Raw genomic sequence first — 27888 nt, 5'->3', positions numbered from 1 at the left:
ATGTGACACTGTCATGATATATCTATCATCTAGCTAGTGTCTAATATATACTTACAGTTTACAGCCACAATAAACAATGTTTTACAATGGAAACGCACTCCGTTGTACTGCACCAAGGTCTCGGACTTCTACAACTTTACCAAATCATATTTTCATTTGTGTTAAAGATCATAAAAAATAGATAATTCAAATCAAATTTTGCCGTACTAAATTTTCATCGTATTCGTGGTGACAGAAAGACACGCAAAACTTGTGAGAAACTTTATTTTGCTAATAGATACAGGTAAGCATTTTCATTGCACCTAATAACAGGTGTTTAAACATTTTACTCCTGTATTTGTTTCATATTCATAAATTAGTGGCTTTTACGCACCTGCCCCTCTGTTTCAACAGTAGCTTAGACAATTTAGATTTCCCTCTTTTTGGCCCCTAGCATCAACGATGAGACGTAGAAAGACAAAACAGCTGTATGATGTAGAGTAATTCATTTCTGGCATACTACTACTACTACTACTAATAATAATAATAATTCGAGGTTCTTATATACCGCTTTATCTCGTAGGTCGTCTCAAAGCGGTTAACAAATCATTATCCGTGGTTATAGGGCCTTTGCAACCAGCCAATATCTTTCTCAACTCCCTGGGGAGCATACAGACGGTGCTGCCATTTCGGCGCTAACAGCTAGCATTCAACAATTCTAGCACTGCCCAACCACGTACTCATTTACAGCTGAGTAGACTGAAACAATCGGAGTAAAGTATCTGCTCAAGGATACAACACAGTGCTGTGACGTGACGCGAGTCGAACCCGCAACCCTGCGGTCACGAGCCCGGCGTCCTATCACTAGACTACCATGCCTGTATCTATAACCAAAGGTGCAGTCACCTAGCTACAATGTAGCTGTGTCGGCGTGTTACGTCCATCTTCCAAAATATAGTAATCGTTTAAGTAATACATTGATATAGAGAAATGTACTATTACATGAACATTTGTATCAATCGATTTCTAGTATACTGTATTTCTTTTGTTTATAAATATAAGCGTTACTATAATGCATTGTTCATTATTGTCAGCAATACACATATATGTATATGTGCTCTTGCTTAAATAGATATTGTATATAAACTCATATATTAGAACACTAAATGACCATCAGTTAAGCAATTGAACATCTGCTACCCAGCAAGACCTCATCAAATGTTTTTTCAAAGTTTAATGTGAAAGCAATTTCTTAGCAAGAATTTTAAGTTTCATTTTCCTACAACAAAATTAACTAAACGACCTTTTTCGTATACCGGGGTGACGTCTTCATAGCATTTTAAAATCTTTACTTAATATTGTTTCAATGAATCTGTTGGATGGCGTTACAATGTTTAATTACAGTTTCCGTTGTTTTTATTTGTTTCTATTTATTTGGTGAATTAAAGTTACTTAATTTGAATTCTGAATTGTAAACATGTGATACCTATAATTATAACAATGGGCACCTTCTATCTCGCTATCATTTTATACTAAGCGGGATCATTAAAACATAGGTAAATTCCATTTGTTGATCTGTTAATATGTAATCGACCAAAACAGATTTTATTTTACACAGTTTTTATCCCAATTAGTTCAACGATTAATTAACACTACTTTTCATAATAAGATTTTTTCAGAGTCATTCATGTCTCATTAAACTACAACGTAGCCCCAGGTCATAACCCACTAATGTCTCATTAAACTACAACGTAGCCCCAGGTCATAACCCACTAATGTCTCATTAAACTACAACGTAGCCCCAGGTCATAACCCACTAATGTCTCATTAAACTACAACGTAGCCCCAGGTCATAACCCACTAATGTCTCATTAAACTACAACGTAGCCCCAGGTCATAACCCACTAATGTCTCATTAAACTACAACGTAGCCCCAGGTCATAACCCACTAAATGTGTTATACAGTTGACCAATTTTCAAGTTTTATTTTTACACTCACGCCACACGTATACGTGCGTAACAAGAGGTCACATAATACATAGTATACATTGATGGACATAGTACTCACATAATATGACACATGATACAATTCATACAATAACAACCCATTTCAATAATTCTTTTAGCTAAATTATTTTAGATATTAAGAAGCTTCATTACTCTTTGTATAAATTTACTTACTTTTGTTAAGAGTACCGTGTTACAAATTGAGAACATTCCTTTCATTTTGATATAAGTTGGGTTGACATAATAATAATTTGGTATATAAAGTTGTCTAAGAGCTACAACAGATACATTAGTACATTGGTATAAGTAGTGGTATTCGTCCCCAACACAGTTATTACATAGGGGACATAACCTTTCCTCGCGTGGGACTCTATTCCATCTTCCTGTTTCTATAGGAAATTTTATATTTGATGTTCTAAAATTACATATTACTTTTCGTTAATTACGATTTAGCTTTAAAAGATATGGTTCAATATTAAACTGAAATTTGAATAAGGAGTAAACTTGCCCTCGCGAGGAGGTTTCAACGTCATGAAACCAACTTTGAATGAATTGATCGCATAATTTCTGCTTAATGATATTTTTCAAGCATTGTCTATTAATTGTACATGATATTTGGAAAGTCCATAAATTATTAAATCCAGTATTGTTTAAGATATCTAGTATATACGTTAACCATTTAAAACTTAATAAAGAATTCTGGTGCAAATTGTACATTAACTTATACATTACACTAGATAATTTCGATCCACCCGTTATAAGCTTATGCTTATGCCATTTGACAAGGTATGGTTTGCCCTATTTATCATAGTGAAAGGAAATGACACAATATGTTTTACAAGATAACGCTGACAGATATGAGAAATGAATCATATGACAATTGAATGCCCTGTTGACAAAGACCAGCCTCAGGCAGGACCTCGACATATTATAACACAAGACCAAATATCAAGCATGATTTAGTATTGATGCTTTTTCATAACTTACACTGACATTAACTACTATTGTGAGAAAGAAAAAAATAATTTATTGCTTGCCAGAAGCACAAATGATCAATTTAATAATGTTTCCACATATTTTTGGAATAAATGTATATGGAAAACACAAAAGTACAAGTATAGCTCAATCAAAGAATGGTGGGATATATCAAAAGTTAAAATTAAAGATATCTGCATATCAACGAGTAAAATATCAAATACAAGTGAAAAACAAATAACGGATTTAGTAAAAAGAAGCTCCAGACCAAAACGTTTTGGAATAAAACAGACTATGTCAATATTGGGAAAAAAACCTAAGATCATTATCGAAAAAGGTAACAACAGCCAGAATTAGGTGCAGAGTTAAATGGTACGAAGAAGGGGAGAAATCAACAAAGTATTTTTAAGGGGAAAATAAAACATGTACGTCCATTAAAAGTGAGGATATGGAACATATAAATATAGAATTGAAGATATGTTAATGAAACAGGTGCATTTTTACAATAAATTATTTATAACATAGGGGATAAACGAATTAGAAGCAAATGGACTATTAGAAAATGTTGATACAATGATGAATGATATACTCACGAAGAAATGGTGATCAACTACCTACAAAGAAAGAAAGAAAAGTTGCAACTCATAACCTACAAAGTAACAAAGCGCCAGGTACCAATGGTATTCTTTCAGAGCTTTAAAAAAAGTACTGGTACCTGATAAAAAATGAACTAACAGAAGTGATAACATACACATGGATATATTTCCAACAAATGAATTAACATATAGCCAGAACAGAGGCATTATCACTTTGATGTACAAAATTGGCGTCCACTTAACCTACTTAACAATGACTATAAGATAACTACAAAAATAATAGCGGAGAGAGTTCAAACATTGTTACCACATATCATACAGCCAGACCAAAAAGGTTTTGTTAAAGGAAGAAATATTGAAGACAATATTTTCCTTGAAACGAATAAAATATACGACTAATTCAGGATATCATAGAATACTAGAACCTGGAAAGAGTGAGGATGGGATATTTTTTTAAGCGTTTGATCGAGTGGAAGGAAATGGGTACGCATCTGTCTCGCAAAATTTGGTATCGGAGAGCAGAACTCTCACAGTCAGTTACTAACAAATGGGTTTCTATCAAAATATTTTAAAGTCAGTCGTTCTCTAGGGACTGTCCGCTCACTCCTCTAATCTATGTAATACAAGCTGAGCCATTAGCCTTTTCTATACGTAAAAATAAAAACATATCTGGCACTACTATTCCATGTCAAAATTATAATAATTTTGAAGCCAATAATATTGAAGCTAATAATATTGAAGCTAATAATATTGAAGCTAAAATACACGTGTTTGCTGACGATTTACAAGTATTTGCAGGCACAGAAAACAGTATCAATTAATTAAAATATCCTGTATCCAGTTTGGATGTCCACGTTCTGCCATGTACATTAACTATGATGTGAAAGACTTTACAAAAGGGGGTGGGTACTGGCAGATGGGGCTCCTCCACTGGTTTACATGGTTTTGGAAATTTTGGAAAGTTTTGAACAAATTAATTAGTTATCTTCTCTTCGTTAAAAGTGACCAAAATCACACATGTTTTTAGCAAATAATGAATGATAGAGTAGAAAAATGCCTCTTGTGAGTGCCCGTTTTTGTACAAGGAGGGAACCCAGGGCTCCTCAACCCTGGCTCACCTTATAAATGTGCTGAGGTGATAAACAATATATATGCATGAATTAGCCATCGGGAGATCAATCATTTTTCATTTGTATGGTATAAAATGATTTTACCTAGATACACACACATATATACAAACTCGGGGGCGCTTTGCTGTCCTGTGATATTTCTATTTGTAAATGTCGTGACTACACACTTATCTACTTTCGCAATACCTTTTCATATAAGACCTAATGAATGGAACGATTTAGAAATCAAAATGTTTATAACAAAGGGAACAAATTAATATACAAAAGCGTAACATACACAAAGAACGAATGAACCAAAACGTCAATATACAACACATTGGCAAAATATTCCAGTGTCAACACACCCGAGCAAAATATACACTGCGTCTCTTTATAATTTCTCTCTATTTCTTAACAGCCTCTTTTTACTTAGCCCCTTGCATTGGCAATACTAAATATACGTCAACACCTTAAGAACACATAATTGTAACACCTTGTGTATCCATGTTTGTTTGTTCATTTAGGTTGGACAGGTGAGCAACGCAGCCTCAGCAGCCTATACGTTTCTGGTACGGAACCCTGGGTACGATGATGTTCTGTCTATGTTAGGGGCATACAAGTACGAACATAGCATCCCGGATCACATGATCATTGATTTAGAGGAGCGACCCTATGTGGTAACGTATAGCAGTGATTGATTACGCGCTAAAAACCGTAATAATATTATTAAACACAAACACGAACCTGTTTGCGATTTACTTTATAATGGTAGACTATATATGATGCTTGAAACCCCATGTATGGACGAAATGTCTTCGATTATATTATGTATAAACCTGCTCAATACACATTTCTATCAAAGCAGTTTTTCTTATCACGTACATCCCTATCGTGTTAGGCAGTGAATACATCATCTGAACTATTTGGAAAGAGATTCGAGTTAAGGAAAAACAAATAGATGCTAAGTTTGTTTTGAAGACCAACAGTAATTAAAAACTAAATTTGCGAGCTTTAGAAAACGTTTGTTTTCTTTGTCAAGGAAAGAGTGCATATGACCAGCGTCTCGACCAGGTGTTTACGAAAGCTCGCAAAACAAGTTTTCTATTACTGTTTGTAATAATAACAAACTCAACATTAACTCATGTAATAGAGCTGTCAGAATTAAAACAATAGAAAAATTAAGCCAATCGATATGACGTTGTTGTATTGCGACGTCACTTTTACGTCTACCTTGTCATGTTGAAGACTTTTCGTAGAAAACATTCTTTTTTACGAATATTTGTACAAGTGCTTGGTAATGTGATAAATACGGTTCATAAAGCTTGTCGCACATGTCTCTAATGCTAATTCATTGAACTTCTATTTAAATTATGCATTACACAACCAAACTTAAACAGCAAGTTTTATTATCAGACTGGCATACACCATTGCGTCTAATGATAACAATATTTGATATTTTAATAATATTTTAATGTATTAATATTTCACGGAGCAACATTTTACATTGAATTAAATCGTGACATTTTATGTTTTGTTTTTTGGTGACATCAGAAACACCGGAAGGATGGCGAGTCGGCCTATCGACTTGGTAAATGGACTGATGCTGTTAAACATTTTGAAGCAGCGCTGAAAGAGTATTACAAAGAGGATGAGTTGTGTCGAGCTCATTGTGATCTTGGACACAGGAGCACATCCTCCGGGCTTACACAGATTCTAGTAGGTAGTGTACATATTTACATTTCTATTGACTATGATACAATCACTGTAAAGTCTATTAAAAACATTAAGAATATTAAGTATACACATACTGCACTCCTTTACCAGTATATAGAAGAAGAAAAAATCAATAAATTGTAATAGGTTTTGTTCTGAAATCCTTTATGTAAAAGTAACGAAAATGACATCAACACATATCACGTTTCAACACATCGATACCAGGAATAACTTCATATTATGGCATTGTCATCACTGATATATGGGTAGTCGGGTGGTGCAGTGGATAGCGCACTCGCCTTTCATCAAGGTGACCGGAGTTGGATTGCCCGATCGGACGTGGAAAACGTATTGGGTCACCTGCCCGACCTCGTGGGTTTTCCCCGGGTACTCCGGTTTCCTCCCACATTAAGACCCTACGCGCGGTTACATCGGGTCAACAAGAGTGATCAATATAATTTGAAATAACTTGTTTCATAATTGTTGTAAAATAAATAAAGTTTATATTTATACTGATATATCAAACACTACATGTTATCTATCGGCATTAAACATGGCATCTATTGTCTCTGAGGTTTTGGAATATTATTTTTAAAATAAAGTGCACCATCTTTGTATATAATAGATTTATGGCTATATGTTATAACACATGTTGAATTACACAGATGGGATATCAGCAGTACTCCAGTGCCAGCAAGGCTGTGCCGACACCCTAACTCACCTGTACGGTCAGACATATCCAAACTACCTAACAGATCACTATCTGTACCTACAGGACGTTTATGTAAAAAGTATGTCATCTTTGTAAATTTTGGCCTTTTTTAAACTAACAGGTTCCCGGTAATGTACATCTCATATACACTCTCATTATCTGAAATTGAGTTAAAAATTACTGATTAATTTATTTCATGTTGAATCGACATTAAAATAATTCTTTTAACAGTTGATACAATCATGTATTTTTTCGAGCAAAGTGTTATTGAGTTGACGATATTTTTTTTATATAAACATTGAATAATAAACCTAACAAAATCAGTTATTTACTAAATTATGTTATTACAGTATAGGTAGCAAACACATTATTAAAAAGGAGTTGTTTAACAATAAAACATTTGAATAAGGTATCAATTTAATTCTAAAAACAATACTGAATTCAAATATGATAAAACAGATCGTTGTTGTAAGAGCAGTCTTACCTGTTACTTTTACAGCAAATGATAACGTCAATGCACTAGAAGCTGCAACTACATACCTAACCTTCAAGCCAGAAGATCAACAAGTGACGCAATACAGAAATAATCTCCTGAAGAAGCTCCAAACAAGTGATTCAGAGTTAACACCTGGACAGGTATATAATGATATATCTGTGAGCATTATGTAAATGCCAAGTAACACACGGACATATTTCATAACATGTTATTTTGCTCTCCGTTCGATTTGGTTCTTGCTGATCCCACAAGCCAACCTAGCATTGTTTTTTCAACCAGTAAAATGTATAATCGCTATGATGATTTTAACCTCATTATGGAGGACGAAAATTGTAAACTGTGGTAAAAATTTCCCTGTATACAGTATATACTCTGTGCCTGTGTAAGATGTGTTGGAGATCATAACAGTTAATGGTAACGTATCCTTTTCTTCATTGTTTATTTACATTCATCTGCTTGTAACATCACTACACAGGATGCAGCTCGATATATCGAGACGAGGAAACGTATGACAGATTTACTGGATGAGTTATTAGGGAGTGAACACCAAAAGTCTAAATATTACAAGGAAGGTGGGGACGGAGAGACACAAGATAATTCTGAGGTAAGACATAATCGAAGCAATCCATCTGCTACAGCAATAAAAGCAAAGCGATTTACAAAAGACCAAATATATATACGTAGAATATAACAGGTTTTCAGTACTATTGAGTGATGAAGATCACTAGAATAATTTTCTTTGACGCTCTTTGAATAGTTTTATCTAAGTTGTATAATCAGAAAATGTGTTAGAGGTTCCTTTATACAACTGAAAGACAAACGACACCATGGTATACTTGGCTGCCAGCAGTTTTACTTTCATGGCATTAAAATACCATAGGTGTATTGCATTAGCTCAGCTGATATTAATGTTATAAAGATATATTTATTTGGGTGGGACATTGTGTAGCAGAGAAATATTTGTAAATTATCATCAGTAGGTAATGTATTTCCCCCGAAGATTTCTAAACTTTGTATAGATATGTTCGTCCAAGTGAAGATGTATTTAAGTGAATTTAATGTGTATGTTGCTAGCTCATAATTGTTGTTCAACAGCACAGTGGACGTGGATATTTATATTATTTATATACCTTCTTTTGTTTTAGGAAATCCAGTCTAGAAAACCTGAACCCGACACTTCAAACGATATTGACTTTTCGTCAAGATTGGAGAATGCTCGCTTGTTTAACACAACTCAAATTCTGAATAACCTCTTCAAAACTTTAAGTAAGTATTATGGTTTTTTTTTGTAGATAACGTGTTTATTATTTGTTCTGTGTTTTGGTTTGACATCGTGATGTACCAGCAGTTATGAATGGCATAAAAAACAATATATTTGTGCTTGATAACCCTTTCATATTTCAAAACAAACACCCAAAAATATATAAAAACCTCTAACATGGATATCTAACCATTTCAAACCGTCTATATGCAATGCCATTCATAATTACTGGTTCAACGCGATAACTGACAGGAACCAAATATATATAATATTGACAACTGTTTTAATAATGTAATATTGTATCTGACACATTGTCTAATAACTGCGTCAGGCCTTACGTTACTACGTCTATCCTATTGAAAAACGCTGGGATCTTAAGCTAAAACTGCGTATTATATAAAAAAAACTCAGGGGTTTACTTTATTTAGTTCAGTCATGATGGAAATTAAAGTCACCAATTAATATAATGTAGTATTTAAGATAATATTAATTGAATTAATGTTTTAATCTAATTTGCGAAGAAGAAAAAAGCGAATCAATACGTATTTGAGAGATAAAACTTGTATTGATTACCTAAATAAACTGGAAAAAAAATGAGAACGAAATAAAATCAAATGAGGAAATATTTTTTAACTATTAGCAGCTTGGAAACTTTAGGAATAAACGGGAAAATGTAGGAATGGATTAAACCTTTTTAAGAAACCACGCTTCGCATGTGAGAATTATACCCTCTCACCAGTTTCTGTTTTTCCTTGTGGAAGCATTATTGGAGTGTTTCTAAAGATTCTAAAGTTGAAAAAAAACTTTCCTTTAACTCCGTGATGCTTTACTATGGAGAATTTTAAGTTAAGGAATTTCCTTAACTAAGCAACATTCGTGAAACTTGGGGCCAGGAGAATGGTACCGAATGCGGAAGTTGAATCTTCTAAAGTAATTTAAAGTATTTTCTTGCACGTTCACTTGTTACCCTTTTCGTTTTCTGACAGATAGAATAGTTATAGTAACACTACAATAGAATAATTTAAGTAAGACCACAATGGAATATTTAACGTTACGAATACTTTCTTTATTAAGGTGCTGATGTCGCGCTGACGGGTGAAACATTAAAACACGATAAACGTGTGGTTATGGATAATCTCTTTACAAAGGAGGTGTGTGATGACGTCATGCGTATATCTCAGGTAAGGAACATTATGAGAGTTTTTTTGTATCGAACAGAATCATGATATTAGCAAAACTATTGAAGTGTTGTTATGTTAGCCTTGGAACGCAGAATGAACAGAAATAGAGGACACTAACCGGAACTGAAGGGACTCCAAAACAAAAAGAAAGACACCATGAAAAGTCCGGATTTGAACCCAGGGCTTGCTTAATAAATTAAGTCAGAGCATTAAAAGGTGCATAACTTAGTCTTTTTAGTTTATCTTAAGTTCCTACTAATAATTGTAAGAATGAGAAATTTGAATAAGGTATAACATGAACTAGAAAATAAGCTTGACCAGAGAATCTGGTTTTGCATTGAAACTTTTTCACGACTACAAGCCCTGGTGCTCATCAAGGGAAGATTTCTTTCACCACGTTTGGCGCATGTCATGTTGTCGGCCATCAAGTCAAGGAAAGTATGATTTATAGATGTATGCATTTCTAATGGAGATCCTCTAACTTGTAATTTTTGAATGACAGTACTGAAACCGGTTAATATTTATATTCTATGTAGGTTGTTTATGTGTAACAATAACAACGACACTTGATGAATGAACATATTTCAGAATGGAATAAAGAACGCCGGATATCACGAAATCTATCCTACAGCTGTCCGACCCAACTTTGCCAAGGAACTTTTTACAGGATTTGATATATTGGACTGTTGGGAGGTAGGCGACTTTCTGTATCCTATATTTAAGCCTAATAAACGTCTTAATATCAATTCAAACAGACCTATCACTACTTTAAGACCTTGTTCTTATAACAGATATGTACATAACAATGAGCTGGAACATTTTTACCAGAGAAGATGAAAAACGACCGTACCAAATTGTCAATATACAATCATGCCAAGCAACATGGCAAAACATTTTACCTTTTAAAATTTGACATAACTCTGTTCTAGTTTTGTAATTTTTGTCATCGTTATGCTGGCTTTATATGTCTCTGGTCAAAAGGAACAGATTGCACATAAGTTATATTTTCACCATGTTTTATTTGTTCACGATTATATTATCATATTGTCCGATATCAATATCACTTGATAGTTCCGAAACCATTCACCGAATTCCTTTTTCATTACACTAAAAATCTATTTATCACCTATTTGGATACATGATATAGCTAACTGTATACTTGGTGTAAATGGTTGTCTAGAAAAATCTCCACCAGTACAATCATATGAAAGCAGTATATTACCTTAATTAGTTTTATTAATTTCAAAATGTCACAGATCTGATACATTTAGCTACATAATCATATAACATTTTCTTCCTTATCAGCTCGTACTTGGAAAACAGCTCAAAGAGAGTGACGTAGACCTTCTGACCAGGCTAGCAGAACAGGTCCGCCACCTTGTAGTACGCTGGTTCAACGAGACACGTCCAATCTACCACGACTACACTCAGTTTACTTGCAGAAAGGCACTAGATGGTGTGTATACTGCTTGTATTCCGTCTTTGCGTATTGCAGAGTTATCTGCTCTTGTGAGCAGGTATTGATTGTGACGTCATTTTTTTGTGAGAGTAACGTCATCTATTTTTGAGAAAACAACGTAATTTTCTCACTCATACCTATGACGTAACAGACGATACCTGCTCACAAGAGAAGATAAATCTGCAATACGCAAAGACGGAATACCCCGAGACTCTGCTTCTAAAAGTGTTACTACTATCACATCCTGGCACCCTTTCCGAAAGCCCACTTATATACTGGCCTAAGGTTTGCTATCGCAGCCCAGCACCCTATGATCTAAAAAAGCCTATTAAATGCATTAATTAAAGCATACCCTATCTCACCAATCGCGTTTTATTGATTCCTGCATTGTTGTTTTGGCCAATACGAATACAAACGTAAATATGAATGTAAATAGGGATAGCAGAACTTTCGTTAGCATATTCACAAAACTCTCTCAATATTTAAGTCATACAGTGAAATGTTTTAGCATTGCCTTTGACAAAACCACGAACTGATATGTTATTCTAAAGAATGCGATGGAATGTACGGTTTATCTGATCTAAGATGCCAGGTATTGTTATTTTGGTTTTCAAGATTAATCAAGACATATTTTCGTTTGAGCGTCACTGTTGTTTCAGTCGTGTTCCTGACATAAACTTTACGTAACTGTAGTCTGTGCTCACCACTCTAGTAATGTTTTTAAAGGAAAGCAGACAAATCGAACCAGTGAGGATCTAAGCCACCCTGTTCACGGTGACAGTTGTGATTTCAAACCTGACCAAGGCGTCTGTGCAACAGAAACTGCGGCATACCCTTGGCGCACGTACAGGTAAATTTATTACATGAAAGGCATTTTAACAAATTATATTGATCAGACACCAAGCGAAGCATCTTGTGACTCTTCTATGACATTTGCAAACTTCTAGATCCACACAGTAAAGATATATTTACCAAATCAATTGAACTTTGCAGCATATAATACTGATACGCTTATAACTTATTGAGAATGTCCATAATGTCCCCCATTGCCTTGACAACATATAAAAGGCTAAGATGATAAGTGCGGAAAGGGAGATCCTTCCTTCCTATTACCTTTACACTACAAAGAAATTAGAAGTGCAAAGGCAACCGTCTTTATGTTCCCATATAAGTTGTATATTGATTTAGTTTTAATTTTTACGAAATGTAACACGTTGACGTTAATCTAAACTTTACATAAAGCCCGCCATTCAAACATGTTGTATTTGAAATACAAACTATTATCCTTTTAACATCTATTTGTTTTCAGTGCCGTGCTGTATTTTAATGATAATTTTGAAGGTGGGAAATTTTTCTTCGCTAATCCAGACCAATCCGAGCAGGTAAAATTAAAGTTGATAGACTAATTTGCTAAAATATTTATTATGATTTAATGTATGCATGTATGAATTCGGCCGCTAGTACAGTACTGCCTTTTGGCATATTGATATGATGAGGTGTTTTTAACCCGTGATATAATATGATGCTTCAAATTGGTGAGAATATATCAAACAAACGTTTTTTAAATTACTACAATTTCTTTAAATGTCATTTGACTAAACATTAAAATGTATAAAATAAAACAGAGGAAGTGAAATATCAAATTACATAAATTTTGTCTACAACTGCAGCGATCCCCATTTAATAGACTTAATATTAAAAGAAATAATTTTATCAAATTATTAAGGATAGATATTCTCAACGGGTTGGTCTTATGATCTTATGATGATTACTGGTATACCATAAACTATTCAAAAAGTTTGAAAGGTTGGTTTAATTTTGTTTAACGTCCTAATAATAGCTAAGGTCATTTAAAGGACGTGCCACCATGTGTGTAGTGTATGCCTGCTTGCGTGTGTATATGCAGGAAACAGGGTATGTTGGTTTGCTTGCCTCCTTGTGATAGCGCAGATCTGATGCCGACTTTATAGTGCTATCTCACTGAAATACCATGCCGAAGACACCAAGCACAGCAATCCGCCCGGTCACATTATACTGACAATGGGTAAACCGGGTATGTCCCGCTCTGGGGACAGAACCCATTGCTTTCCTCGCCTGGGCGAACGCTCAACATTCCAGCAAAAAGTGAGGTGATGCCAAGCAAGTCGTTAGGAAATAAAAGGTAGTTAGAAGTAGAAAGAAAAATGAAGATCCCAAATATTGCAACGGGTGCAGCAGATTTATTTTGGTTGCTTTTGTGTCCCCAAGTAGAGGACACCAAAGCAAATCCCCAATTATGCAGGGGGTTCCGACATTGGTCGCCTTCTACGATACATGCAGTGGGTAACAGCAGGTGTATTCTTTTCCCGATCCTCCACCTGCAGAGGTGGGTGCAGACATTTACACATTTTGGAAAAATAAATGACTTTCTTTGTGTTTAACATACTTTGCGTAACACGCATGTTCCAAATCATCAGATTAAATGTACGCTTTCATGGTTGATTGGTCGTTTGGGTCTCTAGTCATAACAATAACTGAAATATACGACGACAGTATCCAAAAATAATGGGGTAATTTATAGTGCCATGCCACTGGGCATTCCCAAGGACAAACTACTCTGAGAAGGAAAATAGGAGACATCTACGAAAGGAAAAGTCCCACATTAGTCGCCTCGTACAAATATTCCGTACCCGACTTTGCCGGGGTGGCTATGTCGTCATACGTTTATACATGTTAAATATGTTACATACGACACTCATTCACGTAACCATCTAACGTCCTAACGATGGACATCGTATTGCTGTCATTTCGTAAATTGCTACACTCTACACTGATTCATATTATTGAATGTTTGGTCTTAACACATATTTCTTACTTTGGAGTATTTTCCATTTTCGAGTATTATATTTGCAACAAATAGGTTTATAATATATATACGGGTATTTCAATTTCTAGTCTATTTTTAACAGAAGGTTTATTTTGTTTTTATTAAATAGCTTTCTCCGGTTATACCCAAATTCTTCAAAATTAATCAGTGTTGAACATAAGCATTAGTACGCTTACATGATAAATTATTATTTTATTTTATTATATTATTAATAATTGATGTAACCCCATAATATCTGTCAATTTGTAACAACACAATCACATTACTAGTTAGCAAAGCAGTACTGTCAATGTATCCGTCAAAACACTGTTCACTATAACTGTAGATCGCGTTAGCTTCCTCTCAAATCAATATTTGTCTTGCATAAGTTGATGACCATGATGAGGATTGAATAATATAAACGTATACGTAAAGTCAATTAACAGGTAGCTATACTGTTGATCTGTTTAACATTAACCATGCAGTGAAATATATTTCATAAATAGGATGACATTTGGTCCAAACTACACTATGTATATAAACATTTGGTCAGGTCAACTGCTGTACCTGAGGGTAAACCGGCTTTTGTCGCGTTCACTAACATTGTAGCATCCCGTTCGGAGTTTGGATACGATCAATCCGGAATGTCTGTATTAGATATCACTATGATGCGTTTTTTGGTGTAATATACAGGTATCTATTGTTCCGAAGTGTGGACGAATGGTCGCCTTTCCGAGTGACCATCTACACGGGGTCAAGGCTGTCACCAAAGGAAAGCGTTGTGCTGCCACCATCTGGTTCACGGCATCCGCAAATCGTCGACGAGCACTTCCAACGTGGTCGGGCATTGTAAAATAAATCTGTTTGCCGTTTAATCATCTTTTGTGTTTCTTTATTATTAGATCTACACCTGGCAAATAGGTCCTTGTTTATCATGTAATTACTTTTGTTGGAACTTTTGAAAAACAATACATGTTTGATATACCAAACAATGAAAGGTAAAATATACAATAATTGATTGTCAATTTATGTACACATGCAAGGAAGACTTACACAAGAAACACACATGTTACTGCACCTTTAGCATTTGGTAATAGACATAATAAGCCAAAAATGAATCATATTTCACCATGCAGCTGTTTAGTTCTTCTGGGACTCGTCGGTAATGCTTTAGGCCAAAAGGGGTGGGTTGGGTGGGAGTGCGTAAAACCCCCTTAATTGTGTATGCATCTGAAAAATGGGAATACTAGTTAATTTCCAATAACGAGTAGAGTTTTCATTATGAACAGTACCATGACCCAAAAGAGATAATGTAGTAGCCAAGAATGTTACGGCATACCTCATTCTCGATATCCAGGGGTAAGGCTCATTTTCGCTCTTCTGGATGTCGAGGAAGAATAAGATATCTACCAGAGCCTACCATCTTGTAAATACATATTTATCAACTTTATACAGACAACAGCTTACTACTAAAGTAGTGTGACATTGACATTCCTTATATATTGCAAGATAAATGTAATACACACGTGAATGCACTTTGAAATGTGTATGCCAAAAATGAATTACACCCCACCGTACGGCTGTTCCATCCCTCTAGGTCTCATCGATGCATCCTCGATAGCCAGGGGTTACGTTCACTTTCGTTCTCTACACCCCTGGAATGTCATAGAAGTTTGATTGGTCTTATGTAAACTGACCATTTGCTAGGCTGATAAATGTCCTTTGAATATTAAAAAGGAGAGACGCACGACTTCAAAGCCTGTCAATTTTTACCGTTGCGTGACCGCGAGATTATTTTAATGTACACCAAAGGATCTAACTAGTATTCCTGTCTCAGCAACAAGGTGGCGCACACTGAGCCTTCAATTTTGCTATGACATATAGGCCAGGGGTGTAGAGAGCGAAAGTGAGCGTAACCCCTGTATATCGAGGATTTCATCGATGTTACTAAATGTTTCAACGAAAAATCCACGTCTAAAATGTTCCGAAATATATGCAGAATATAAAGAAAAGGGAAAAGAAGTTACAACTTAAGGATTCAGCAATAAATCATATCAAATCAGGGTTCCATGTATACCGTACCAGAATATATTCCCGCGTCAAGAATACCGTCTTGATCAGAATTGCCTTTAATTACTGGTGTAACGTGATAAGTCAATAACCCATATTTATTAGAATATTATGTATACCAAACAGATATTTTATGAGAAAACATCAATTTCATACTTGACTGAAGTTACAATGAAAGTGAAAGGACATGTTACATGGACAAAATATTTTTTGCCCACAAAGCAATTTAACCATAATTGAGTTACAAGACACGGCCCATGGGATTTTTTTTTTTTAAAAAAAGGTCCCCGGGGCCAGTGCTATGACCTATTTACTGCCGCCCTCCAAAGGTGTACGACAGGATTCACTTTCAAAAACGAAAAACTATCAAAACAATGTTGTAAGATATCAAATAATATTATATTGTTTAAAGTAGGATCTGCTGCAAATTATGAACTCAAATATGTAACAACACATTGCATATTAAAAATGTTCTACATTCTTAAACTCTAAAAATGTTGGTATTTTCATACACTGTTTTGCTATGTCAATTTTTACGGAAGTGGTACACCAACTTCCAGTTGAAATTTTAGAAAATTTGAGAACCGGTAAATTTGTAAAATGTGAAATTGTAGCAACGTCTATTTCCAAATAAAATCCAATAACCTTATGACTAGTCATGTTTGATTATTTAACAAAGCGTTGCACCAAATTATTATCACAACTGATAAAATTGTCATCAGTTAAGTCTGCTGCTCATGATGAGCTCAACTATAAAGCTAGATGTTGCAAAATAAAAAGTTATGCAGTCTCGTACACAGAACAGTTTAGTATGTTATGTACATTTTAAGTTGTTCCGCATCTTTACGGAAGTGATAGACACATTTCCGGTTTTTGTACACCAACATACTTTGGATATTATTTGACACATAATGTTGACTGGCGATAGTAGACATTTCGAAAAAGATCGATATTCGGTAAATGTGTCATCTGAAGGTAATTTCTTTGTATGACAAATGTCAAAATAACTTTTCAAAATCTTTTAATTGTAATAAAATTTGGTTGAAAACTTTAGTCAAACTTTAGTCAAACTAGCTTTGGTACGGCTGCACTGGTTTTACCTATGGTAAAACTATTTCAATTTCTCAATCGTGTAAAGCATATAGCCGTGAGAATGATCGAGTTCCTTTGTTTGTATTTTTTTGTATTGTTTTTCCAAGTTTATAACAATGGAAAAATACATCATATATCATACGTAAACATTGTTACTCTCACACATTAATTTACCATTCCTTCATTAAACATTCAATAATAATAAACTAGATATTGCCAAGGTGCCTCTCTATTATTTCCAGGTATAATCTCTAAGTAATCATGTTTACGTCAAATTAAACTACAGCTAAAGTATGTCCGTTATATATAAGCATTGTTTAGAAGTGACAGAAAAGAGGATAGGGCAGGTCCTAGAGGTATAGAAGGGAAAGTAAGACTAAAGAGAGAGGAAAAAATCAATGAGGTGGTGGGGGGTTGAGAAACAAAGACGCTATATAGATGTGTCGGAAAGTTCAGGGAGTTTTACATATGTGTACTTAGAAGTACATGTTTACATAAGTAAATTCTATAGTTATATGTTCATATTTTGGCAAAGACAGGGTTTAAGCAATATCAAGTAGTCTTTTCCCATTTTTTTCTATTCAATGATTGAGTTCCTGGTTGACAGTATTTTCCTAGCATATTGTAGGTATTCTTTTGGGAACAAACTACCCTTCTTCTGCTTGACTTGTTTTTCTTTCTTATTAGACAGAAATTATTGAAGAGTTTATAAGTACTGGTAACAAAGCCGTGTCAAATCCTGCAATGTAACTTTTAGATATCGGCAATGTGCTGTATCTTCATTCCCTCAACTTGAAATCAATGACACTATAAACTGTTTTACATCAGACGCTTTCCTTGCTCTCTCAGTATGACATGACCAACAGGGACTAATCTGTACGAAAAGCGAGGCGAATTCAGTTTTCCAATTATGAACGTTCCCTTTCTTGGTAGTAACATCACATCTTCCTCGATTAATTAGTTAATTAATTGCTGCAATTAGTTAGATTGTCAAGAGCTTGTTCAGAACATAATGATTTTTGTGAGCGATACCGACTGCTGACAAACTTACAATACAGGGATTCGAGAGATGTTTGCTGTTTAAGGATATGGATATGTTTAATGGTGTCCTTGCCCGAGTGGGAAATATGCCCCTTTTTGTGTGATATTAATTTCTACCCTTCTTGTTTTGTTGCCACTACCTATGATTACATAATTTTACTTGGATTTGACCTAGATTTGCATTTTCAATGAAGCAGAAGACGCTTACTATTGCGGAGCGCTTATCCTTCTTCATCCTCGATACTCCAGGGATTATACTCACTTTCGCTCTCTGCATCCTTGGAATATGTCAGCGCAAAATTGAAGGCTCAGTGTGCGCCACCTTGTGGATGAGACAAGAAGACTAGTTCGATCCTTTGATGTACATCAAAAGAATATCGATGTCGCGTAACGGTGCAAATTGACAGGCTTTGAAGTCGGGCGTCTCTCCTTTGTAATCTTCAAAGAAAAGGTATCAGCCTAGCGATTGGTCAGATTTTTTTTATCTAGACCAATCAAACAGCTATCTTAGTGCCTTCAATTTTGCTATGACATATTTCCAGGGTTGTAGAAAGCGAAAATGAGCGTAACCTCTGGATATCGAGGATGTGGGTGGAAAGAAGATATGTGTATCTGGAGCGGACCCCTTGGATTTCGAGGATGACACGTTGCTTACATCCCACTTCTTCGCAGTCATTTGAACCTATTGAACAGTATCTTGACTCAATAACTCTGTTATGTAGAAAGAAATTCAGTTAGTTATTTTAACTGTTATAGACAAATTTTACACTTGTGACATTTGCAATGGGTGAAGATTATTTGAAGACTTTTGACTGCCATTCGCTCCAGAAAGCCATGAACCAAATATCACAACTCTATGGCCATGTAACAATACATCGGTATGAGTCATGTCAAGTTGTTCACATACAATGTATAAACACTAAATAGTGGATTGAGGTAACCTATTCAAATAGATATATGATAGCCCTGTATCACAAGATGGCCATCTCAATTTTGACCTAAAAAGATGTTTGATAGAATCTAACAGAAGTTGGATATGGATGGACCTGATCAAAATACAACATAATCTCAATCTTTTCTGCACATTTTATTTGGCCGTTTCATGATTTAAACTTATTTTACTGGTACAAATGTTTAACGTTCAGCAGATGGAAGTAGTGAAACATACCAGATTACAAAACATTATCTGTGTAAATAACCTTTGTATGTTTTGATATACAACACAGGTTTCATGTTATATTGTACCCACCAGATCCTTTGTTAACAAACCCTTTAATGATTTATACACTACAACATGCATATTTCATATATACCCAGCTGATTTTATTATACTGACATTTGATACAGTGCCTGATTTTATTATACTGACATTTGATACAGTGCCTTATAGATCTAGAATAAGCTACTCATATTTCTAAGCATTTTCTTCAGGTTGGTTAGTATGGATTATGAAAAGTTCTTTTTACACAACCAATACAATTTTCTATGTGATGTTTCGATGACTAGTGTGATATGTACACTGTCACCTTCATCAGACAAATGATCAGTGAAGCGTTTGCACACAAAGGTGTAAAATGTGTACCAGTTGTCCACAATATTGATGTCGATTTCGGCTACGCTGTAAGCGTACTGTTTAATACTTGGTCATAGATGTGCAAGAGTCTTTAAACCCCCTCGTCTCGATTTAGAACTGGCCCACTGTGGCGTATCCAGATGGCTTTCTATATCTATCGCTTGAACTGATTGCTCTTTCTGTCCAAAACTTTGGAGTTATCCCAGTCAATCACATGATTTTTTCTGTGTGGCATAGTCTGTAATTGCCGATTTATTTATCTTGGACTCTGACTGCATCTTTTCTGATCTGGTTAATTTCCTTCCTTCTCGGGTTTCTGTATCTTTCCGGTGTTCACCGAGGCGGACCCCAAATCGCCTTCTAGTATCTCCAATATACGGCGTGTCGCAGTTTTTGCATCTGATTTTGTATGCGCATTCTGCGACGTTTTCTTTAGGTGTTTTATTCTTAGGGTGTACTAGGATATTGCAAAGCGTCTTGTGGGGCTTTATGGCTGTTGCTATGCCATGACCGAGATATATCCTCTGGATCGTTTCGGATATACCCTTTATATACGGATGACCACTTGACCTTTGGTTTTGTTCTTATACTTGATTGACCTTTTCTTGTTCTTCCCCTTACTTTGACACTGTTTTTGTACCTGTTTTAGGGCCCATTCCGGATATGCACACATTCTCATTGCCCTTGCGATGTGATTCTGCTCTTGTGTTTTGTCCTGTTGTTCTATGACTATTGTTTCACATCTGTTGAGCAATGTGTGTACGACGCCTAACTTCTGGTGCAAAGGATGGTGAGATTTGAAGTTCAGGTATTGGTCAGTATGGGTCTTTTTTCTATAGACCAATACCTTAACGAAGCGTTGTTGATAGATGTTGTTTCGGAAACTAATATATGTTGATATAAAAACTTAAGAAGGAAGGAAATTCACCAGATCAGAAAGGAAGCAGTCGGAGTCCCAGATAAATAAATCGGCAATCACAGACCATGCCACACAGAAAAAATCATGTGATTGACTGGGATAACTCTAAAGTTTTGGACAGAGAGAGCAATCTGTTCAAGCGGTAGATAAAGGAAGCAATCTGGATACGCCGCAGTGAGCCAGTTCTAAATTGAGACGAGCGGGCTCAAAGACTCTCGTACATCTATGATGACCAAGTATGAAACAAAGCGTAGCTGAATCGAATCATTTCGGTACATATATAAGAACTATTGTACATACGCTTACAGCGTAGCCGAAATCAACATCGATTTTGTGGACAACTGTACAAATTTTACACCTTTGTGTGCATACACTTCACTGGTTACATGTATTTGTCTGATGAAGGTGACAGTGTATATATCGTACTAGTCATCGAAACGTCACATAGAACATTTTATTGGTTGTGTAAAAAGACCTTTTCATAATAAGCTACTCATAGGTGCTTTACAATACAATTCACACATGTAATATATTCCATGGATTTCTGAGGAGCCACCTTTTGAGGCATGACCCATTGTTCCTAAGCCACTTTGCCAACAACTCCACATGAGCATGTAGATACATACGTGCTGAAAGTGTATTAGCAGTAAAACTTTGCTTCCAATAGCATAATTTTCTATGATACCTCTCAGCAGACAGTGTAGAACCAACAACAGCCTTTTTTATGCTCAACCGGGGTTGCAAAGAGTTGAGCGGGCAGGGGAAATAAAAGAGACCCTAGCAAGATCTTAGCAGTCATCATTTATAATATGAAAAGCTGCATACACTGTATATATCTTTCAGGGAATTAACTCTCACACAAATCATAGAAGTAGTGTTTAAAGGTAGCATATACATGTGTACCCTTAAACTCTACACAAATCCGAAATATGATGTGGAACGGATAATGATACTTAAGGGAGATAACTCACACCAATAAGGTGATGTTGAAGATACCCTCTAAGGGACAATAACTCAAAACAAATCACTGGTATAACTTGTAAGGAAGCATAGTATAGTATACATGTATATATATATAGGGGAATTTACAAGAATTGCAGAATATTGATACCTTGCACAAGTGTGACGAGTCAAAATATTGGTTTATTCTGTCATACCAGTGACAGTAAAATATTTGTGGTACTCATTGGGAATCCATTAAATTTTCTAATTTTTTTCACAGCTTATAGTGCAGCGACAAAAATAATACGGTAAAATATTACTGCATCAGCATAGCGCAAGATTTAGGAACAAATCTTTGGTACCATATTTTCACGAAGACCTGTCGCTTTATAATATGGCTATGGTCAATTTGAAAGTTTTATGTTAATTTCTGGTATGATTTGCCTACAAAATGTTACCAATTACATAGCTATGTTTACAACATAGTGTATGTTCCAAATATGTACCAAATTAAACATGTATTCTACCATCATTCCATCTGCAGCTGATACAGAAAAACTGCAGCTGTCAATACAGTAAACAGAAAAAAAACCTCCAAGTGGACAATTAAAAAAATTGACACAGGACCTTATATCATCACATGAGAAGGTATTACATTTTGTATATCTTCACAAGAATATAAGTTTTTACCAAATTGATTATTTCTGATATTTAACTTAAATAAATATATCTTTCCTTAGAATAATTCTTAAAAGCAATAACATTAGAAAAATAGCAAGTCCTTGTTTAAAATGAAATTTTCATTTCAAGCTAGGTATTTAATAAAAATTCATTTTAAAGTTGTTAAAGATTTCAAGTTAAAAAATACCTGATAATATTACCTAAAAACAACACACCACATAATATACTATACACAACCGTAAATCAAAACATCAATTTCATGAGCTACTTATATATACAATAATTAATGTATGAAGGAAACTTAGTATATATATATACTCTACCTATAGCTATACAATACAGCAGTTCTAGTTAACCTCATAATCAAAACATTAACTCATTCACCCCTGAAGACACATTTAAACCCTTCCAATTCAAAGGTTGGAAGAGTTTATTATGAAAGTTCAGGGGTGAATGAGTTAATATATATATATTAATGTATCAATATACATAAAACAATATACATATGTAATAACAGGCAATTCAAGCCTCCACACATCACATAGGGTTTACACTGTTCTCTCAATATTTGTCATGATATTTTCATCAAAGAATTTGACACTAGCACTCATTTATTACCTGAAATCAGAGACATATATACGTCTCTGCTGAAATACAGTATATGAATTCGATAAAAGTGAAGGGGAGGTTACCCCGGCTTTATTTGATTATTCGTAATCAGTACATGTAATCAGTTATATATTAAGTAAATTCAACTATCAATAACAAATATTTGGTTTGACCAAGTTTTCATTTAATCTCGAGACACTAACAAAAATAATAGGCATAATTAGAATTTTAAAAATAAAAGGAATTCTAATATTATCAAAGAGTGATAACAAAATTCTGTAAAAATAAAAAAGTTCAATTCCAAAAAAGGAAATTAAAACAAATTAAAAATTATGAAAAAAGAACTGTATACATTGTTTGACACATCTGTCATGGTAATTTGTATGTTAATATTAAATAATTTATGAAATGCTGTATGATAAATTTTCTCCATTGGCTATTCCGTCTTTGTGTATTTTAGAGTTATCTTCTCTTGGGAGCAGGTATTGATTGTTACGTCATTGGGTTGTGTGAGAAATTACGTCGTTTTCTCAAAATTGATGACGTCACTCTCACAAACAAGTGACGTAACAATCAATACCTGCTCCCAAGAGAAGATAACTCTGCAATACGCAAAGACGGAATAGAGACCATGTCATCTCAGGCTATAGATGCAATCTCATCTATCTCTAGCCTGTCTCATTGCATGAGTGTCTCTGTTGATCGAAAAGTTGTCTGAACACTCACACAGTTAAATTTGGCCAGACAAAAAAATATATGCATTTCCTGTAACATGGTGGAATAATTTAGGAAAGGTAGGTAGGTAGCAAGTTTTATTTTCAAGAATAATTTCATATTGTTATATAGGTGATCTTGACATTAACAGTGCTTCTTTGAAAATTGCCTTAAAAGTTTTAGGGGAGTAGGATAGGTAGGGTTACCGGAAACACCAAATATGTTTGATTGATCTGTTGATTGAAAAATTGTCTGAACACGCACACAGTTAAATTAGGCCAGACAAAAAAATGTATGCATTTCCTGTAACATGGTGGAATAATTTAGGAAAGATAGGTAGGTAGCAAGTTTTATTTTCAAGAATAATTTCATATTGTTATATAGGTGATCTTGACATTAGCAGTGCTTCTTTGAAAATTGCCTTAAAAGATTTAGGGGAGTAGGATAGGTAGGGTTACCGGAAACACCAAATATTTTTTGCTTGGCCTTATCCTTCTAGTCCTGGAGATGTAGATGGTTTGTAGGTCGTCTGCGTTTCTGTAAAATAGGTGGAAGGTTTGTCCAAACTCTCCACCAGATACATCTCACGTACAGTTTCTTTATCATCAGAATGGGTCACCATGTGCCTCTGTAGATTACCTGTCTGACTGAACTCCTTACCACACACATTACACTTATACAGTTTCTGTCCTGTGTGTATCTTCATGTGCGTCTTTAGATTATTTGCCCGTTTAAACCCCCTACAACAAACATCACACACGTATGGTTTCTCTTCAGAATGTTTTTTCAGGTGTGACGTCAGATTAGATGACTGCTTAAAGCCGAGACCACAAACACCACAAACATATGGCTTCTCTCCAGTATGTCCTCTAATGTGTATTTTTAAGTCGCGCGAGTCATTGAACTCCTTATCACAGATATCACACTTGTACGGTTTTTCCCCTGTATGTGTCCTGAGGTGTATTTTTAGATACTGTGACCTACTAAAGCCCTTATCACACATACCACATATGAATGCCTTCTCTCCAGAATGCGACATGTTATGTGTGTTTAAGTCATTTATTGTAGAAAAACTCTTCTCACAAACATCACACTTAAATTCTTTTTCTTTTGCATGTGTTTTGATATGTGTTTTTAAGTTGGAACTGTGACTAAAATCTTTTCCACATATATCACACTTGAACGGTTTAATTCCTGAATGTGTCCTGAGATGGGTTTGCAGATTTTGAATCAAACTGAAATTTTTGCCACAGACGTCACACTTGTATGGCTTCTCTCCGGTATGTATTCTGCGATGTTTCTGACGCTGGCTTGCCTGACTAAACCCCTTACCACAAAAATCACAACTGTATGGCTTCTCTCCTGTATGTGTCCTGTTATGTCTCTGAAGGACATCTGCCCGACCAAACTCCTTATCGCAGATTTCACATTTGTACGGCTTTTCTCCTGTATGTGTCCTGATATGTGAATGAAGGCTAGAACTTGTGGTAAACCCCTTACCACAGACCTCACATCCGTATGATTCCGTTCCTGTGTGTGTGACTTTGTGTTTCTGAAGATTACCTGGTTCCCTAAACCCCTTATCACAAACATCACACTTATACGGCTTCTCTCCAGTATGCATTCTGTAGTGGGTCCTCAAATGTTGTGATAGACTGAAGTCTTTTCCACAGACGTCACACACGTAAGGCCTCTCTCCCGTGTGTGTCCTGCTATGTCTCTGCAGATTTGTTGCCTGAGTGAAGGTCTTACCACAGACCTCACATTTGTATGGTTTCTCTCCTGTATGGGTCCTGATGTGTTCCTGCAGGTGAGTAGACCTACTCAAGCCCTTACCACAGATATCACATTTGTACGGCCTCTCACCTGTATGTCTACTCAGGTGTTTTTGTAGCTTAGGGGCCTGATTAAACTCCTTACCACAGACATTACATTTGTACGATTTCTCTCCAGAAGGTGTACTGACGGGTATCTGTTCGTTAGATGTCTGATCAAACCCATTACATGTACCACCAACATCACTTGTGAAAATGTTTGGAATCTCTCCAGTGTATGTCGGAGTTTCGAACATTTCTGTATTTTCTTCAATTTCCTCTACTGTTCTTTCGTAAAGTTCTGAACCATCCATTATAATGCTTATCTTTTGGCAGACATTTCCTTTCTTCTTTTGTCACAAATGACTCTCCCTAGATTTTCCCTGTAATATTGATAAAGAGGTAAAACTCAACATATTTTAGCTATATATATAGTGTGTTATTATTTATGGAATTAGGAATTGCCACACATACCTAAAAGGAGACTTATTCATTCCAAAATTTATAGTTGTATGTACAGAAGGAAATCATGAAATTGGTTAATTTTGTCTAATTATATTACCAAACATAACTAGAAAAAGGGAGACAACTTCTATTATCAGTTCTGTGCTCTGCGACATTACGTAGATACCCAGTGCGTGAATTCATAATAACTGCAGTGTTTTTTTAGAAGTAAATTATTTGTTCTGTGTGATACTTTTCTGTATGAAAGTCACATTGCAAATGCTGTTTATTAATTGCCTATCAACATATATTCATCCTCAATATCCAGGGGTTTCGCTCTCTGCACCCCTGGAATATGTCATAGCAAAATTAAAGGCACACGGCTAGCTATTTGATTGGTGTCAGGTAATCACTAGGCTGATACTTTTCAGTTTTTATCATTACCCGACCGCTAGATTCTTTTGATGTACATCAAAGGACCAAACTAGTCTTCTTGTCTCATCCACAAGGTGCTGCACATTGAGCCTTCGATTTTGCTATGACATATTCCAGGGGTGTAGAGAGCGAAAGTGAACAAAACCCCTGGATATCGAGGATGACATATACTGTGCATACACCAATACTTTCACCGAAAAACAGTTGCATCCTTTCTTAACAAAACAAACATTTCACACATTTACTTCCACCAAAAAGTACAAGTACAAGATCAGTAACTTGTAGACTAACATGACTATATATGGCCAGCTATTTTTTTTGTGTTCAAAATGTTTAAAGGGTAAGAAAGCAAGAGTTATTCCCCTTGCCTCCTTTCCTTTCGCTGTATCTTTCGCTGTAATCTACATCGTTGTAAACTTTTAAGCTTTTGGAGATGTCTTGATAGTATTTCATTAATTATTTATAATGTCCAACCGGTTGCACATAAAAAATGATAAAAGTCCATTATTTACACATTAATGAGTTATAATACTGTACATGTAGGCCTAATATAGTCCATTTCATAGTAAAAATACCATTATGCTGAATAATCAGCGTTCAAACGTGTTTTGTATATCTATCATGCAAAAACGATATAAACAGAACGGATATATATCACTACTTGTCCTAGGCCTGTTATATTATATCTATAATTACTGTGAGTTGGGTTGGAAAATAAGTACTAGTTATCCCCCTTTAGCTGTAATTTTCACACCTTTTTGCAGCAGCACAGCCAAAGGATTTTAAAATCTTGGTTACCAAGCCTCCTACTGTTAACATGCATCACGCATTGCTAAGCATATGAGGCTTCTAGATTCACACATACCATCGAAGAAGAACAAACAATATTGGATATGTTTACCTTTGATGAAATAGGTCTAAAAATCCAGTTATTTCCGACCTGCTTATCATACAGAAGGACAACTATTACTTTGCTATGTTCTTTTTTAATGTCTTACCTGGGTCCTAGTTGTATGCTATATATATTTTGATCTCCACAAGACCAAATGATGTCTGTTGTCATCAATTGGATAAATAGTAACACCATACACATGTATCTAATTTTACAGATATCTTGCGTCGGGATTACTTCATTGTCAACATTTAATGGTACATGCTAATGACAGGATCGTTAAGACTGTTTTCTTGAGGTCTTTAGTTTGGTTGAAGCTCTATTTTATT

At 35.2% G+C, this 27888-nt stretch overlaps 2 protein-coding genes across 6 annotated transcripts in view; one reads left to right on the top strand and one right to left on the bottom strand.

Annotated features, from left to right (window-relative positions):
• The window catches only part of LOC110459993 (prolyl 3-hydroxylase 2-like), a 34435-nt gene extending 19237 nt beyond the window's left edge, over positions 1-15198 (top strand). For all 5 annotated transcript variants that reach the window (XM_021512668.1, XM_021512670.1, XM_021512669.1 and 2 more), the window contains 12 exons: positions 5191-5343; positions 6218-6386; positions 7045-7170; positions 7591-7727; positions 8063-8191; positions 8733-8853; positions 9923-10029; positions 10618-10722; positions 11335-11485; positions 12215-12338; positions 12798-12870; positions 15027-15198. In XM_021512668.1, the coding sequence (XP_021368343.1) occupies positions 5191-5343; positions 6218-6386; positions 7045-7170; positions 7591-7727; positions 8063-8191; positions 8733-8853; positions 9923-10029; positions 10618-10722; positions 11335-11485; positions 12215-12338; positions 12798-12870; positions 15027-15191 (1560 nt within the window). In that variant the 3' untranslated portion in view covers positions 15192-15198. The remainder of the gene's footprint in view (positions 1-5190; positions 5344-6217; positions 6387-7044; positions 7171-7590; positions 7728-8062; positions 8192-8732; positions 8854-9922; positions 10030-10617; positions 10723-11334; positions 11486-12214; positions 12339-12797; positions 12871-15026) is intronic.
• Positions 15199-23837: 8639 nt separating this feature from the next.
• Positions 23838-27806, bottom strand: LOC110459890 (zinc finger protein 227-like). The gene is made up of 2 exons (XM_021512359.1): positions 27666-27806; positions 23838-26171 (listed from the first exon to the last, which is right to left on the bottom strand). The coding sequence occupies exon 2, from the start codon at positions 26100-26102 to the stop codon at positions 24462-24464; it is 1641 nt and encodes a 546-aa protein (XP_021368034.1). The 5' UTR covers positions 26103-26171; positions 27666-27806; the 3' UTR covers positions 23838-24461.
• Between the last annotated feature and the right edge of the window lie 82 nt (positions 27807-27888).

Source organism: Mizuhopecten yessoensis, unplaced genomic scaffold (genome assembly GCF_002113885.1).
Source record: "Mizuhopecten yessoensis strain PY_sf001 unplaced genomic scaffold, ASM211388v2 scaffold10275, whole genome shotgun sequence".
In the NCBI taxonomy this organism is placed as follows: domain Eukaryota; kingdom Metazoa; phylum Mollusca; class Bivalvia; order Pectinida; family Pectinidae; genus Mizuhopecten; species Mizuhopecten yessoensis.
Note: the sequence above shows the minus strand (reverse complement) of the source record. Positions and strands in the feature narration are given on the sequence as shown.

Bases quoted from the DNA above. Each gene is read 5' to 3' on its own strand.
- LOC110459890 (XM_021512359.1), bottom strand. From the start codon at position 26,102: ATGGATGGTTCAGAACTTTACGAAAGAACAGTAGAGGAAATTGAAGAA.